General features: G+C 33.4%; 3 protein-coding genes across 7 annotated transcripts; 2 read left to right on the forward strand and 1 right to left on the reverse strand.

Moving 5' to 3' along the window:
• Positions 1-1,334: 1,334 nt before the first annotated feature.
• Positions 1,335-6,265, reverse strand: LOC118060198 (uncharacterized membrane protein At1g16860). 2 transcript variants are annotated; one of them, XM_035073385.2, is made up of 6 exons: positions 6,140-6,265; positions 5,824-6,022; positions 3,760-4,654; positions 3,301-3,456; positions 2,106-2,317; positions 1,335-1,789 (listed from the first exon to the last, which is right to left on the reverse strand). In XM_035073385.2, the coding sequence occupies exons 3-6, from the start codon at positions 4,645-4,647 to the stop codon at positions 1,597-1,599; spliced, it is 1,449 nt and encodes a 482-aa protein (XP_034929276.1). In that variant the 5' UTR covers positions 4,648-4,654; positions 5,824-6,022; positions 6,140-6,265; the 3' UTR covers positions 1,335-1,596. The 2 variants fall into 2 exon arrangements, with proteins under 2 accessions (XP_034929276.1, XP_034929273.1); XM_035073382.2 differs by having other exon boundaries at positions 3,760-4,720.
• A 907-nt stretch (positions 6,266-7,172) lies between these two features.
• On the forward strand, positions 7,173-7,889 carry LOC118060199 (uncharacterized). The gene is made up of 2 exons (XM_035073386.2): positions 7,173-7,408; positions 7,525-7,889. The coding sequence occupies exons 1-2, from the start codon at positions 7,203-7,205 to the stop codon at positions 7,748-7,750; spliced, it is 432 nt and encodes a 143-aa protein (XP_034929277.2). The 5' UTR covers positions 7,173-7,202; the 3' UTR covers positions 7,751-7,889.
• A 3,768-nt stretch (positions 7,890-11,657) lies between these two features.
• LOC118060200 (uncharacterized) lies at positions 11,658-13,378 on the forward strand. 4 transcript variants are annotated; one of them, XM_035073387.2, is made up of 3 exons: positions 11,658-12,170; positions 12,835-12,964; positions 13,065-13,378. In XM_035073387.2, the coding sequence occupies exons 1-2, from the start codon at positions 11,768-11,770 to the stop codon at positions 12,933-12,935; spliced, it is 504 nt and encodes a 167-aa protein (XP_034929278.1). In that variant the 5' UTR covers positions 11,658-11,767; the 3' UTR covers positions 12,936-12,964; positions 13,065-13,378. The 4 variants fall into 4 exon arrangements, with proteins under 4 accessions (XP_034929278.1, XP_073267782.1, XP_034929279.1 ...); XM_073411681.1 differs by having other exon boundaries at positions 13,094-13,378; XM_035073388.2 differs by having other exon boundaries at positions 12,835-12,935.
• The last annotated feature ends 1,022 nt before the right edge of the window (positions 13,379-14,400 follow it).

Raw genomic sequence — 14,400 nt, forward strand, 5'->3', positions numbered from 1 at the left:
TCTTAGAGCGAGACAAGAGACATGTTTTTTTTATTATTTTCATTGTCTATATTTTTTTATCTCATGGCATAATCACATAAAAATCACAAAAATATAAAAATAATTATGATTTTTTAAACAGTTTTGGAATGAGACATCGGACATGTCTTTATATTTCCATTGTCTCTGTCCAATTTTATCTTCAAGACAATAATCAAGTATTATACAAGAATTATTTAAATTTCTAATTAATCTCCACTTTTACATTTTAATGATGAATTTTTTAGAGTGAGACAAGAAATGCATTTTCTTTATCGTTGTTGTCTCTATTTTTTTTAAAAAAAATCTGTTTACAACAATCAAATAAGAATCGTTGGAAGTTTATAATCAATCTTCAATTTGTGTTTTAATGACAGAATAATTGTAAGCAATTAAAAACTTATCATATGAAATGGAGATACGTGGTATATTTGACGTGGCACAACATTTTCAAATGAACTTCCTTGTTGATTACTCTTTTATTTTTATCAATTATTTAATAATTTTGATTCTTATAGATCATTTAAAATTATTTTGTCCTTTACTTTTATTTAAAGATTTGGCATGGTTTATTAACATTTTTTTTTTCATAAAACAGTAATTGTTTGATAGACTTTCGAGCGATGCTAATCCTACCAATATATTTATTTAGATTCACTTTCCAACAAAATCTTATACAATCTTGTGGGTTTCATTAATAAATCTCATCATTTTATTAATTGATATTTTCAAAATATACTTTTTTAAAAGGAGAAGATAACAGTTCACCTGTATGGTTGAATGAGAACCTGTTCTTTCTTTTTTGGAGAACCAGTTCTTATACCCCGTAATAAATCCTGACTTGACTGGTTAATCCCTTGAAAACCATTGCTGACGAGTCCAGAGCTTAAAGGCCTAAAACCAATATTGTTCAGAATTTGATGCCTATTGATAGGCTTATGGCATGTACAGATTTCATCCATCGTTAGCGTTTTCTAGTACAAGTTCTTCAAGACAAAGTCAAGATTAAAAGTTTATTTGGCAATATAATATATTATCATTATTTTTTAAATAATTTTTTATTTTAAAATATATGTTAATAATATATATTTTTTTTACATAGGATATAAAAAAATTTGAAAAATACTAAAAAATATATTAATTTGAAATTAATAAAAAAAATAAAAATAAAAATTTAAAATACAAGCCACGTTTTGCTCCAAATACCTGGCTTTTGATCAATCGTTTGCTTTTCCCTTGAAATCAACCCCAGTCAACATTTCAGTTTTGGGCAATATTGATGGAAAAAATCTTAATTTTACATCATGGATCTTCACTTGCAAGGTAATGAATATCGTTGCTAGTAAGATCAGAAAAAATACATCAATCTCAACTTCATGGTACATCAATCATGAGTGGGAGGTCATCACAAAAAGAAAAAAGAATGGAGGTTGGCTTTTTTTCTTATAGTACTGAGCCGATGTTCTGAAAGAATTGGAAAGAAATCTATACACCGCGTCGGAGGGGAAATCGACAAAGAAAAATAAAAGCACAAACACATCTTGGAAATCAACGTAGGTTCGATCTGGATACTGTTAACTACACAGGTATCACATCATCATTTGATGTGTCTTCACATCTCAAAACAATACCATCAAGGCTAGCTGGAAAGATGCATCTGGACCATTGCCATCCAGTTGCCAATGGCTCCGGCGGTGCGACTATCATAAGCACATTGTCATTTCTCTGAACAGTCCCCATCACGCTAACAGTGCTGCCTTCTTTGATGTACCTGCAAAGGCCATGAATGCAGTTTCATGAAATCAATATTTCAAGAATACCTAAAAACAGTTCAAATATAGATCCTCGTCTAATAAAAATCACTATGGATGCCTTACTTCGACAGGGGAGCTATAAATACCTAAAACCAGTTCAATGACTATAGATCCTCGTCTAATAAAAATCACTATGGGTGCCTTACTTCGACAGGGGAGCTATAAAAAATTGCTATGGTGAACATCTAACATGTTCTGGTTCAAGCTCCCATCCAAGGGAATGTAGTGAAATACAATACTTGATGATCTAATTCTTCAAGGAGAGAGCCCTACCCTTCTTTCAGTCTCATTAACCGCTCATCACCCGAAAGATTTTTCTTTCCCAGCCACCTGACAAACTCTGGAGACAAGTCTTTCTTTTCAGGGTTAATATCAACAACCAACGAATCATCAACAAAGGGGGTTATCCTCGTGCCATTGCCAGTCTTAACCAATGCTCTTAAACCAGATTGGAAATCAGAGATGTAGAAGTCAACAACATGCCTCTGCAAAAAAATACATTCAAAAAATATATGGTGTTAAGGCATTGAGATTTAAGGTAAGATCACTTGCTCAATATGGAAACACCCATGCACTATTGCGAATTTCAAAAACCAGCATGGAATGTAGAGAAATAGGAAAGGGAAGATGATGCAACAGAAAATCAAATAAGAAGGGCAAGTGGATCATCCTCTATATTCTTTCCTAGTATAAGAGATCCTAGCAATGATTTTCATTAGTCCTATTTAGAAAAGAATATTAATTTTATCGTTACTCCTATTTCTTAACGTAACCTACCATGAATGATATGGAGTGATTGTTACGAACCAAAGAATACGATGAAGGCTGGAAAGAGTGCAACAAGAAGCAACAGCAGCAAGTGCACTAATGGAATCACACTTGGAATGTCAGTTAGGAAGTTATAATAACTGTTAGTTAGTAGTTGTAATCAGTTAGGATTAGTTAGTGGAGTAAAGAATGGGAATTCATTGTATATAAAGAGAATTGTAAGAGACTTGGAAGGTAACAATGAGAATTGTCGAATTTTGTAGACTATCTGCTATTCTCTTTCCCTCTCTATTTTCTCTTCCTCTCTGTTCTTTCTTAATCTGCAATTCTTCTTTTCTCTCTATTCTTTCTATTCTCTCTTCAAATTCTTCTTAATCATTAGTTTGTTAAGGGCAAGCCTTAACACTGATTAAGAGTTTTTGGGTTTTTGAGAGCCGTCAATGTTTTGAATAACTATTTGCTGGTGGTTTCTGCACCAGAAAGGGGGTTGGTTAGTGAGAAAAGAATAACAGTTTCAGAAAGGCACGTATCCAGATATTTGGAAAAGTACAGTTAGCAAACTTGCAGGAAGGTAGTGTTTTTGTGAATTTGTTTGGGGGAACTAATCTTCAACACCAAATGTTCAAAATAGATATACTAAAAAGCTTGCACAAAAATAAATGCATCAAGGGCAATTTAAAATACACAGCCATCTTCTCACCTCAGATGATCTCAACCCCCATGTAAAGTGGCGATGACTAGGGTTGGCAGGTTTTGAACCCCATGCACGGTACTCATACAATCTTGTAGATGTATAGACACATCTGGGAACTCTTTGGAATGAAGACTCCAAAGGGACATTACCACAAGTAACCACCTTCAGCAATAACAAGACAGTAAATATTCTGATTAATGACAAGTAATTATACATAAGAAGAAAAGAAAAACAGTTCAAATATGATTGGTTCCACATACCATTTGTCTTTAAGACAAAGATATTGGAAAGGATAAGGCGGTCATTAAAGCATTACTGGATTCAAGTGTCAAGAAGGGAGAAAAAAGATGCTGGGCAATTAGTGGGAATCAACCAGAATGTAGGTCCCAATCTACACTGAATGTAAAAGTTGCACACAGGTACTAAACATACACACAAAAAAAAATGAAAGCATCTATTACATACCCCAGAAACTTTCACATATTGCCCATTTTTTGCAGTTCTGAGATCAGCATCAGGATATCGAGCAGTGAACTCTACGATATATCTTCTCCCCCCACACATGTTCCAAACAACTAAAGCAGCAACTATGACAAAAAGAACCACAACGACAACAAGGAGGATGGCATTGTGAACAGCTCCAAGAATAAAACCACCAGCAAGTAATCCCATCACAAAAATCAGTATCACCAACCATACTACTGTTTTTGGGAAGTTCCTCCTCACAGAATAGTCATCATCCTGACTTAAAGTGGTCACAGCTGGGTTGTTACTAATGGAGGAGCTGTTTAATTTCATTGAACCTGTGGATTCCAAGGGACCAGATACTTTCCGAGGAGCACCGGAAGAATTTAATGGTCCTGAAGAAATAGGTCCAGATGTTATGAGACCGGTTGCTGGCAGGGCTGATGGAATAGATCCGGAATTTTGTCGCGTTACTCCACAAGATTGAGGGCCAGAGGACTTCTTTATGGGTTCCCCATGTTTATTTAGTGGTCCAGAACTTGATTTCTTTAGTGAGGCTGAACCAGGCAAGCCTCCAGAGGATAAGGGACCCGATGTGGTATAGCCAGCACGAGAAGCAGCATTTGACATCATTGACCCTGAATGTGAAGCAGCCCCTGCAAAAGATCCAGTCCTTGAAGGAGGCCCGGTTATTGGCCCAGATTTCCTAGACTTAGAGCCTTCAGTAGGGATAAACATTTTCCCCAGCTCTCCTGATTTCTTAATATCCCCACCTGTATAAGGCATGGCAGATGAGCTCATTGTTGGAGCCTTTTCTTTTGGCTGCTCAAGTCGACCGGATACGACAAGGCCATTGCCAAGTCGATGAGATGGGTATCTGGAACCCATGAAGCTTCTGTAATAAAACCCAATAAAGCACACGAGGAACAAGTAAATTGTCGATATGACTCTCAAAGTCCCACTGAAATTAAAATTGAAGCAGAAAAGGGATGAAGTGGTTACTCCTTTCTCAACCATTCAAATTAGTCATCATAACCAAGCACAAGGGAAGAATATTATTCCAATATTTGCACTGATAAATGAAATAAAGAAAACAAAAACAAGAAGACTGTGCTGCACATTTATGCTAGGCATGAATCTATTGCTGAGTCCATTTCCAATGCAATGTAGCAATCAATGAAGATGCGAAAGAAAATTTGTGAATTTTATATGATTCTCAAAGAGGCACCCAAACACTACCTTTATAAATCAATAGGTTCGCTATTAACTACTAATTTCATCAGATCTACATCATTCTCCAACAAACACACTGCTGTTAAGTTCATCAACAACTCTTATAAGAGGTTATAAATAATAAGAAAATTAAAAAGCACTACTCTCCTTTACAGTTTTTTGGCTTGATTGGTATTTCATGAAATCATCTCCTTGCTTTTTTTTTTTTCACCATCGTCACTGAGGTCCCTCATAAAAATTAACAATTCAGTAGCTATAATGATGTCTAGAAAAAATATCCAGCAATAAAACATGACACTCTATTTTTAATTGCAAGCAATTCAGAACATTTCCCTACATCAACCCACATTGTAGAAATTCAATAACTTCTAAACGAAAATTCATGACATCCAGAAACACGATGCAACTTCAACACTTAAAAATCCATTTGCATATTGGGTGATCAAAATATGAAAAAGAAAATAACTTGAATCCTTGATGACAATCGAATCTGATTCATTACATAGAGCACATCAAAAAGATCCAGATTATTAATCTCTCAAGGATCCAAATCTAAAGTTGTCCAAACAAATAGACTTCATGCCCAACGAACAAAACAAATATAACAGCAACATTTTATATATAAAAAAAATCCCATATCCCAAAATCAGGAAATAAAAAATACCCATTTCAATATCGTCAATAAACCAACAAAAAACTGCAAAAGATCTAAACTTTATAGAGAGAAACATCAAATTTACGAGTTCAATAGGGAGAAACAATGCAGTAATAGGGGGGGGGGAGATTGATGGGAAAATGTGTAGAAAAGACATAAGTGTTCATGATAAATACCTGGGAGAAGAAATGGGAATGTGAATGATTTGAATGGAAAAAAAGTTGTTGCAGTTAATAGCAGAAGTAGTAGCAGTAGCTGGGAAAGCAACACTGGTTGTGAGATCCCATCTCAGTAGAGGTCACCATCTCTCTAAAAATCTCTGCTTTCTCTCTCTCTCCCTTCAAAGGGCAGCAACAACTGGTGGGTTGTCTCTACCTGCAAGAGAAGAGAAAAAAAAAGACCCCGCCGAATTAAGAGAGAGAAATGGAGTAAGAAATGAATCTTTTACTGTTGATTAATAATATTATTAGTAGCTGAAAACAAACCTCTCACCTTCTCTCGTATACTACTACTATTTTATCTCTTTTCTTTCTCAAGTCTCTCTCTCTCCCTCTGCGGTGTCTCTGGTACAGCTAATTTTCCCTTGTCTATTATCGCCTTTTATTTTACTTCTTTGGCCCACCTGATATCCTTGAGCAATATTTTATTAATTTTATGTGACTGTTAGCTGTGATAATAAAATCTTATTATCAATAATGCTAATCTAATTACATATTGTTTTAGATTTTCTGAAGGCTCTCATGCATTCAAAAACTTGTTAAAGTTAACAACTTTACTCGTTTTGTTTTAAAATTAGCATTGCTTTGTTTTCATTTTTTTCTTTTTGTGTAATGTAGAAAGGAGGCATGATTTTTGTGTTGAAAAAACTATTCTACGTTGAAATAATGGTGGACCTACCACAACTACATGACAAAACCAACACTACATACATAACCATGGTGGAAAAGAAACTACCTAGACATGCATACATTTCTTTTTTCCTTTTTAGCACTCGTCAATCCGATCCCTATCTTATGCATTGAGCATAACACACGTGGGAGATTTTTATTTAGTGCGTGTGTGTGGATAGATTCGTGAAGAAAACAAGGAATTTCTTTTGGAGGAAAAGCAAGAAGTTCCCGTTTCACCTGGTAGATTGGTCAAGAACTTCAAGCCCGCTAATTATAGCCCATGCCAGCTAGTAGTTTTGATGGGCTGTCTAAAAGAAAATCCCACTTTTTGGATCAAGCCAGTCTCAGAGCCTTAAGCCTTTTTATTCTGGCTCTGTAGTCAGTCACTAATCACCAGAAAGCAATGCAGCAGCGGCAGGCCACCCTGCCACATAGCCACCTGCATGTACTCGGAGGAAGCCACATCATAAGCTCTTCTAGCTCCAGCCAACAACGTGTCAGAGCTTTAGATGCCTAAAACAGTGGTATAACTCTGGCCTCATTCAACATTATTTATCCACCTCCTTCAAGCATCTTTATTTGAAGTACCAAGCCCTGCTGATTCAAACTTTGATTCTATGGATAGGCTTAGGAGATGTACCATCTCGATTCTCTTTTTGCTCTTCATGACGTCTTACATTGCTCATGCTCAACAGGGCCCGGTAGAGAATGCACAGAGACCAGATATTTTTTCTAGGATATTTGGGAGCTTGTTTACATTCTCAGCTAATTCTCCAGCAACTACTAGTGCTAGTACTGGTACGAGTTTTTGGGAAAACGTCAAAACCATGTTCAATCAAGCTCAAGCCTCTATCTTTCCTCCTAATCTTGAGTAAGTTATTTAATCTCTCAAGTTGTTACATCAATCTATTTTCTTATGACAATATATAATTTCCAAATGGTTTAATATTATATATGATTTGTTCGTTTTTTTGGCTGGGATTATAGTTTTAGACGGAGTGACGAGGCTGTGGGTTATGGAGGTGGTACTGGAACTGGAGAGAAAATGAAAGAAGGTGCTGCAAAGAGTGTGGAGCAGGGCAAAGCAACAGTGGAGAATTCAGCAAGAACAGCTGCAAGAGTAGCAAGTGAAACTGTACAAAAGATGAAGGAGAAGGTCAAGAGAACCCTGTCTGATCACAAGACAGGGACAGAGACTCATGATGAGCTTTGATGAATCTACCTGGGCTCATCACAACTACTTTTCCTGCCTGTATATATACAAATCCTCTTTCATTAATTGCATTAACATACGATGCATCTACGTTTCATTTTTAGATATATGGATTCTAGTTTGTGATCCAATTTTGATTGATGGATTTCATTTCTTTCCAGTTAGGAGAACTAGTGTTTTGGATAATTTTTCATAATCCAAAATACATGAATCCCAGGCTTTAAGGTAATGGTAAACACCAAGGGAAACCGGTCTGGGTGAGATAATATGGATATGGATATGGCTATTGGCAGGTCGGGATTTTTTTAAATTAAAATTAATTTATTTTTATTTTATTTACAAATATTTCAGTTTCAGAGTTTTTATTAGTGGGCTTAAAAAAAATTATTTTTTTGATGAATGAGTGAGGATAAATATGAAAATTAAACCTAGCATGTAGATATTATTAAAAAAAATAGCATAATCCAGGATATTCAATTTTTCTTTTGTTTTGTTTTTTCGGTAAAAAAGAATGGCTAAATTTTTTCTATCTTGATTATTTTTCTGTATCTGGTACTTGGAAGATGCCTCTCGAAGTCCTTGTGATTGAAAGTCAACAAAACAATAGAATATAAGCTTATTCTTTGGACAAATAATAGACTCCATCAAACCGAGAAAGAGTATTGAGGATTTTAATCTCTTATACGAAATAAAAATATATATTAAATCTCCTAAAAAAAAAATTGTGCATAAAGATATAAATTACTACGCACTAAAATTGTTTTTTTACATAATTATCTTTTTTAAAATTACATAAATTAGATTGAAATTTTTCTTTTATGTTGTATGATGTATCACTATTTTAATCTTGGAATAAAAAAATCTAATATCAATCACTTAGGGAAATTTTTAATTTTTTAAAAAAATATTATAATTATTTTGATGCCCTAAAAACAAAAACCAATTGAACTATCACATGAGAGTTTTTTTTATTTATTTATTCTATATTCTTTTATTGTATTTTTCAAGGGTGCTTAGAATATTATTGTAAATTATATTTATTAAAAAAATTGACTAGGTTTCAGATACTTGCTCGAGTTTGCTTGATTTTTACAAATGTTTTTAAATTTATTCCTTGTGATTTTTTTTTATTTTTAAAATTTTATTCTCATTCTTTTAATTGTTGTTTATTTTATTTTTTATTTATTTTTTAAAATTGCATCCTCATTTGGTTTTTTCCATTAAATTTTATTCTTGCTATTTTTTATTGAAATGGCTGAGAACTAGCCTTATTTTCATTGAATCCGGGTCAAAGATTTCACGGGTTGTGATTTTTATAAATTATACCAAGTTTAAGAGATTTGTTGGGTTTGTTGGGTTTTTTTTCTTTTTCTAAACTTATATTTTCTTATTTTTTATCCTCTTTTGTTTTGTTATTTTGTGGGTTTTGATTTTATCGAGTTGGTCCTCAACAATTTCTTTCTGTTTCACCCCTTATGACTTTTAAATCTACATATAATCTATCAAATTAAAAACAAATTTAATTTCACCCTTGTGATTTTTTAATCTTTTAAATTTGGTTTTTATTCTTTTAATTGTTATTTATTTTGTTTGAGATCATTTTTAATATTTTTTTTCAAATTTCATCCTCCTTGGGTTTTTTTTCTGTCAAATTTTATCCAAATTCTTTTTGTTACTTTTCTTTTTTACTTTTGAAAATTGTTTTTATTAATAATTTTACACGATTTTACAATTTAATTTTTTTTTTTAGAGTTAAATTTATTGATTGAACCTAGATCCAGGATTTTACAAGCTGTAGATTTTTTAGATTAGATCAGGTTTAAGAGATTTGCTCGAGTTTTTTTTTTTTTTTGAGATGGTTGTTCTTGTGGGTTTTGCTTTATATATATATATATATATATATATATTTTATATCATTAATGGTTAACCCTCTATGAATTTTTTTTCAATCTCACCCGTGCTATTTTTTTAATTTATAAATAATCTATTAAATACAAAAAAATTAATCTATAAATAATCTATTTTTTATTTATGTGGTTATGTTTGATGAATTTGTTTATGAAAATTAATTTGCAATAGAGATTGACATATACATAAAACTTATCGAACAAGATAAAACTAAAAAAATTTCAGGCAAAGTTGCAAATATATAAAATACTATACAAGAAATTTAATTTGTATAAAATATACAAAACAAATTACAGATGAATCATACTTCTAAAAAAACTAAACACACCGAGTATAATTAGAAAATAATATATATTAAAAAAAAGGCTAAAAATCATAAAAAAAGGGTATTGATTAAAATTAAAAAATTACTAGAAAAGGCATATATAAAAAATCCGTTAATATAAAAAAAAATGACAAATAAAGAAACGAGTCCAAGTGTTGTTATGCATGGCAAGTCAAGCCTAGCATCTGGTCCAATCTAGAAAAGGTCTAGCCCACATGTGTGCGGACCTTTGTTTTTTTTTTTTAAAAAAATAAAATTAATGAGGCAAACGATACCTTTCTTTGAAAGAAAAAAAGGACACATGTCATCTGAAAATCCCAAAATCAGGTTACTAGCCTGGCTAGAAAAATAAGGTTATTTGTTTTTTTGACTCAAAAACCTATTTTTTAACTCATTTTGATCCAAAACAGTTAGGGAATACAACAAGAACCGTATGAAACCAATCTATAGCCTCAAAAAACACAAAAAAAGTCCAAAACCCTAAATCAACTTGAAACAAAAAATATTCCTAAATGCAAATCTATTTTTTGAGGTTTTTTCAAGGCAAAAAAATACCTAATCGTAACCCCTCTTATCGGATGAAACTATTTGACATAAAAATTAATCATTTTGGTGGTCTAAATCTTTCTCAACACCAACTTTCTCTTTCTAAGTCGTAATTTGGCAACACACTCTCCCTCTTAAAAAAAATACTTGAAAAAAAATAAAATTTGGTATCAAAATATATGTTTTAAAGATTACAAGGTTTGGTTAATGAATAGCCTACAGAGATGAGGAATGCAAATGAAGTTTTCAAACCAATTACAGACTTATTATCTATTTTATTTGATTTTTTTTGTGTTTCAATTAAATTCTTACCCAAAAAAAAAAACAATTAAACTCTAATTTTAGCTAAAAAAAGATTAATTATGTAAAAGAAAAATTCAAAGATGAAAGACAAATGCATTATTCTAATCCATAATAACATGTGAGATGGTGAGCATGAATTGGATGAACAGTAAAAAGACCATGACTTTTAGAGTTATACTTTAATTAAGCAGAAGACATCATGATCTGATCCCTAATTGATGGTCAAATTAAAATTGTCAACAATAATTAGTCCATTTTTGACAAAGAGGAAGTCTGAATCTGAGTTTTTTAATAGAAGCAAAGGACCAATATCTGTATGAAAAAACAAATACACAAAGCTTGACAAAACCCAAAATTCAATATAGGCATACTACATTTTCACCCTTATAGTTTCACCAATTTTCCATATTTACCTCTAATTTTCAAAAGTCCCGAAATTATCCTTATATTTCTTATAAAGTTCTTATTTTCCCTGTAAAATCCCTACACATGCTAATATTTCACCAAATATACATGGAAGAACAAAATTTAATCAATAATCCAAAATTATCCTTATATGTATTGGAAACTTCTATTTTTTCACACAAAAATTGAAAATATAAAAGGAAAAAAAATCAAAAACCAAATTGAGAATACAAGCTATTAATCACGGGGAACATTGAAAATTTGTGGAAACTAAATAAAAGGGTCATTGAGAAATTTCAAAATACAAAGACATAAGTGAAACGCGGATTAAGTTTACAGGACCAAAATGAAGTTCAGTAGAACTGAAACGTGTCACTATCCGAGAAAATACCGACAAAAACTCTCCATCTCCGTCCATATATGTCCAGTCCACCCCCTCCCTCCCCCTCTCCGGTACTTTATCCATAACCAAAATCTTACAAGACAATTTCTTGCCTGTTACCGAAAACACAGGAAATAAAACGACCTTGATGGCTCGTTCTCTCTCTGTTTCTCTTACAAAAACATACTACCTAACATCGTCACCATCACCAACGAGATGCTCTTCTCGTTTACTTACTCTTAGAGCCCAATCAAACATTCCCAACAGGAACAACCAATCAGAATCTGATGATTCTTCTTCTTCATCATCCACAGACCCTTTGCTTAGAAAGCTAGAAGATGCAATCCATGGGATCATCGCGCGCCGTGCTGCGCCTGATTGGCTCCCTTTCTTGCCTGGATCTTCTTATTGGGTCCCACCTCCTAGATCTGCATCTGGCTCTCTCGGGATTGCTCACCTTGTTGAGAAATTGGCTAATCCTTTGTCTGATGAGGAGTCCCTTTCTACCTCTACTGTTAGAGGATGGCCCTCCTCTGATTATTTTGTTAAAGGTACTTTTTTTTTCCTCTCATATAAGGTTTTGTGATGTGGGTTTTGTCCAAAATTATCGATTGCTCAGTTGGTTGTGGTTAGTTTGGTTATGTATGTATGCAAAATTGAGTCATTTTATGTTAAATTGATTGAAATATTGTTTGTTGTTGCTTACTGGAGATGGTTTTACCCATTAAATATGATATAATGCTACCGTGGCTTTATTTTGGATCTGGATGATTGTGTTTTGTGGGAAATGAGTGCTTTTAAAATTTCTTCTGTTTCCTTGTTAAAATAATTGCCAAGTTTTAGAGGAGATGCAGAAGAAGAAATTTTGATATTTCGGGTGTTTCACTTCTAAATCTGATATTTTGGTAATGTGATAGGTTTTTGGGTTACTTTAGATGTTGTCGATTTACACTGCTTTGAACATGAGCATCTTTTCTTGCATTCCCTTTGCATATATCGAGGAAGCTATATAAATATTTGGGAAAAAAATGATTTCATGTTATCTTTGAATCATCTATAAAGTCAACCTGGTTCCTTGTCAATTGGGGGCATTTCTCATATAAAGTCAGTAACACTGATGTATTTGGATTACTACTGTACTAGGTTTTGCAGAAGAATAATTTCTGTTTATGTGCTCCATTGCTGATTACACTTTTGTTTTTTCTCTAATTACAGGTGCATCTCCACAACTGGTGGAGGTAAAGTTGAATTCAAAGAAAGTAGAGGCAGATCCTACCTCAAGTAACACGTCTCAATCTGAGGATGAGGAAGGATAGGTCATATTCCTTAGAAAATTAGCATCTGGGCAAGTTTATTTATTGTTGAACAAACAAGCCTTTTCGCGAACTAAAATGGGAATTTTCAAATCTTGTTGCTTTTATTGACTACTTATTTGCTATGTGTAGGCTTATCCAAACATTTGAATTTCATGTAGAATCAAGAAAAGCGAAACAAGCGAAACACCAACTGAATCACAATTTGATCAACTAGAGCTGTTCGGATGTGACTTGGTGAAGTAGCAATAAGTTTAGTTATTCCTGAATGAATTATGCCTAGAACTTTATTATTCACAAATGTATTTTGTACATATGTTAATAACATTACTTACAACTATGTTGTTTGTGATGCCCTTTCTATTTTGCTGGACATGTTTTTTTTTAGTTCAATTGCATGCTATTGTACATATGTTTTAAGCTAATAACACGGTGATCTTACTCTCCTTCTCCCTCTCTCTCTCTAAATTTAATGTATTACTAGCTAATTCTGGCACTTTACTGCTAATATTGAATTTTTTTCTTATTTATTACCTTTACATGGACAATAAGAAAAAGGCGTAATCAAGCAATCAAACAGCTAGCATTCACTTATTCCCTCTCTCCTCTCCCACTTGGTTTCTGATTGTTGTGCTTATGCTTCATGTTTTGTGGATATCTCTTTACTTCATGGTCCTGGCAATTTTTGGTGTCTCTGCTATCGAAGACTGCTTGGTATACTAGTATTGTGGCTTCTCAACCAAATGCTCATGCTTCATGAGGTCTTTGTAGTTGCTCTCAATCCCTATGTGCCGTTGGAGGTGTTAGAGCTGCTGTCATACTGCCCCCCCCCCCCCCGGTCCTTGTCTTATTCTTCAAAATCTTTATATCTTTATTGTCACTCAAACTTTTGTATCATTATTTATGGCAGTGCTAATTTGGATGCTCTTTGATATTTGATTCAAGAAAAATGTGATTCAAATCCTGTGATTGCTTGTTTATTGGATATGGATATGCTACTGACTGAATATGGTAATGGATCTTCATTGCTATGTCCTTGATGATATTTCATTAATGACATTTTATCACTTGATGTAATTTCAATGACTTGCGTGCCATATGGTCGGGTCTTCTGCTGCAGCTCATTTTTCCTCTCAGTGCTGCTGTTTTTGGTGCAGTGTAGGTTCTTTGTGTTCTGTGATGGTTGGATGTCTCCGGATATGTCCAGTGCTGCAACGCTGTTTCTACCATGCTTTGTTTCAGACTGGTTGATTACGGGTTGGATTGTTATCCCTCTATCGCAGCAAGGATGTTCTATCCATGACCTTATTATTGACATCAACTATTATGGGTTTGAAATAGGCTACTGACGTAGAGAAATTTAACGCTACATGGTCTTCTCTTGTTGCTGCTAAGGAAAAAAGACTTGATGATCTTGCCGCTGAAAATAAATTTTTGAAGAATGCAATATCGACAATTGAGAGCTGAG

The sequence above is a fragment of the Populus alba genome, chromosome 10, assembly GCF_005239225.2.
Source record: "Populus alba chromosome 10, ASM523922v2, whole genome shotgun sequence".
NCBI classification, from domain to species: Eukaryota; Viridiplantae; Streptophyta; class Magnoliopsida; order Malpighiales; family Salicaceae; genus Populus; species Populus alba.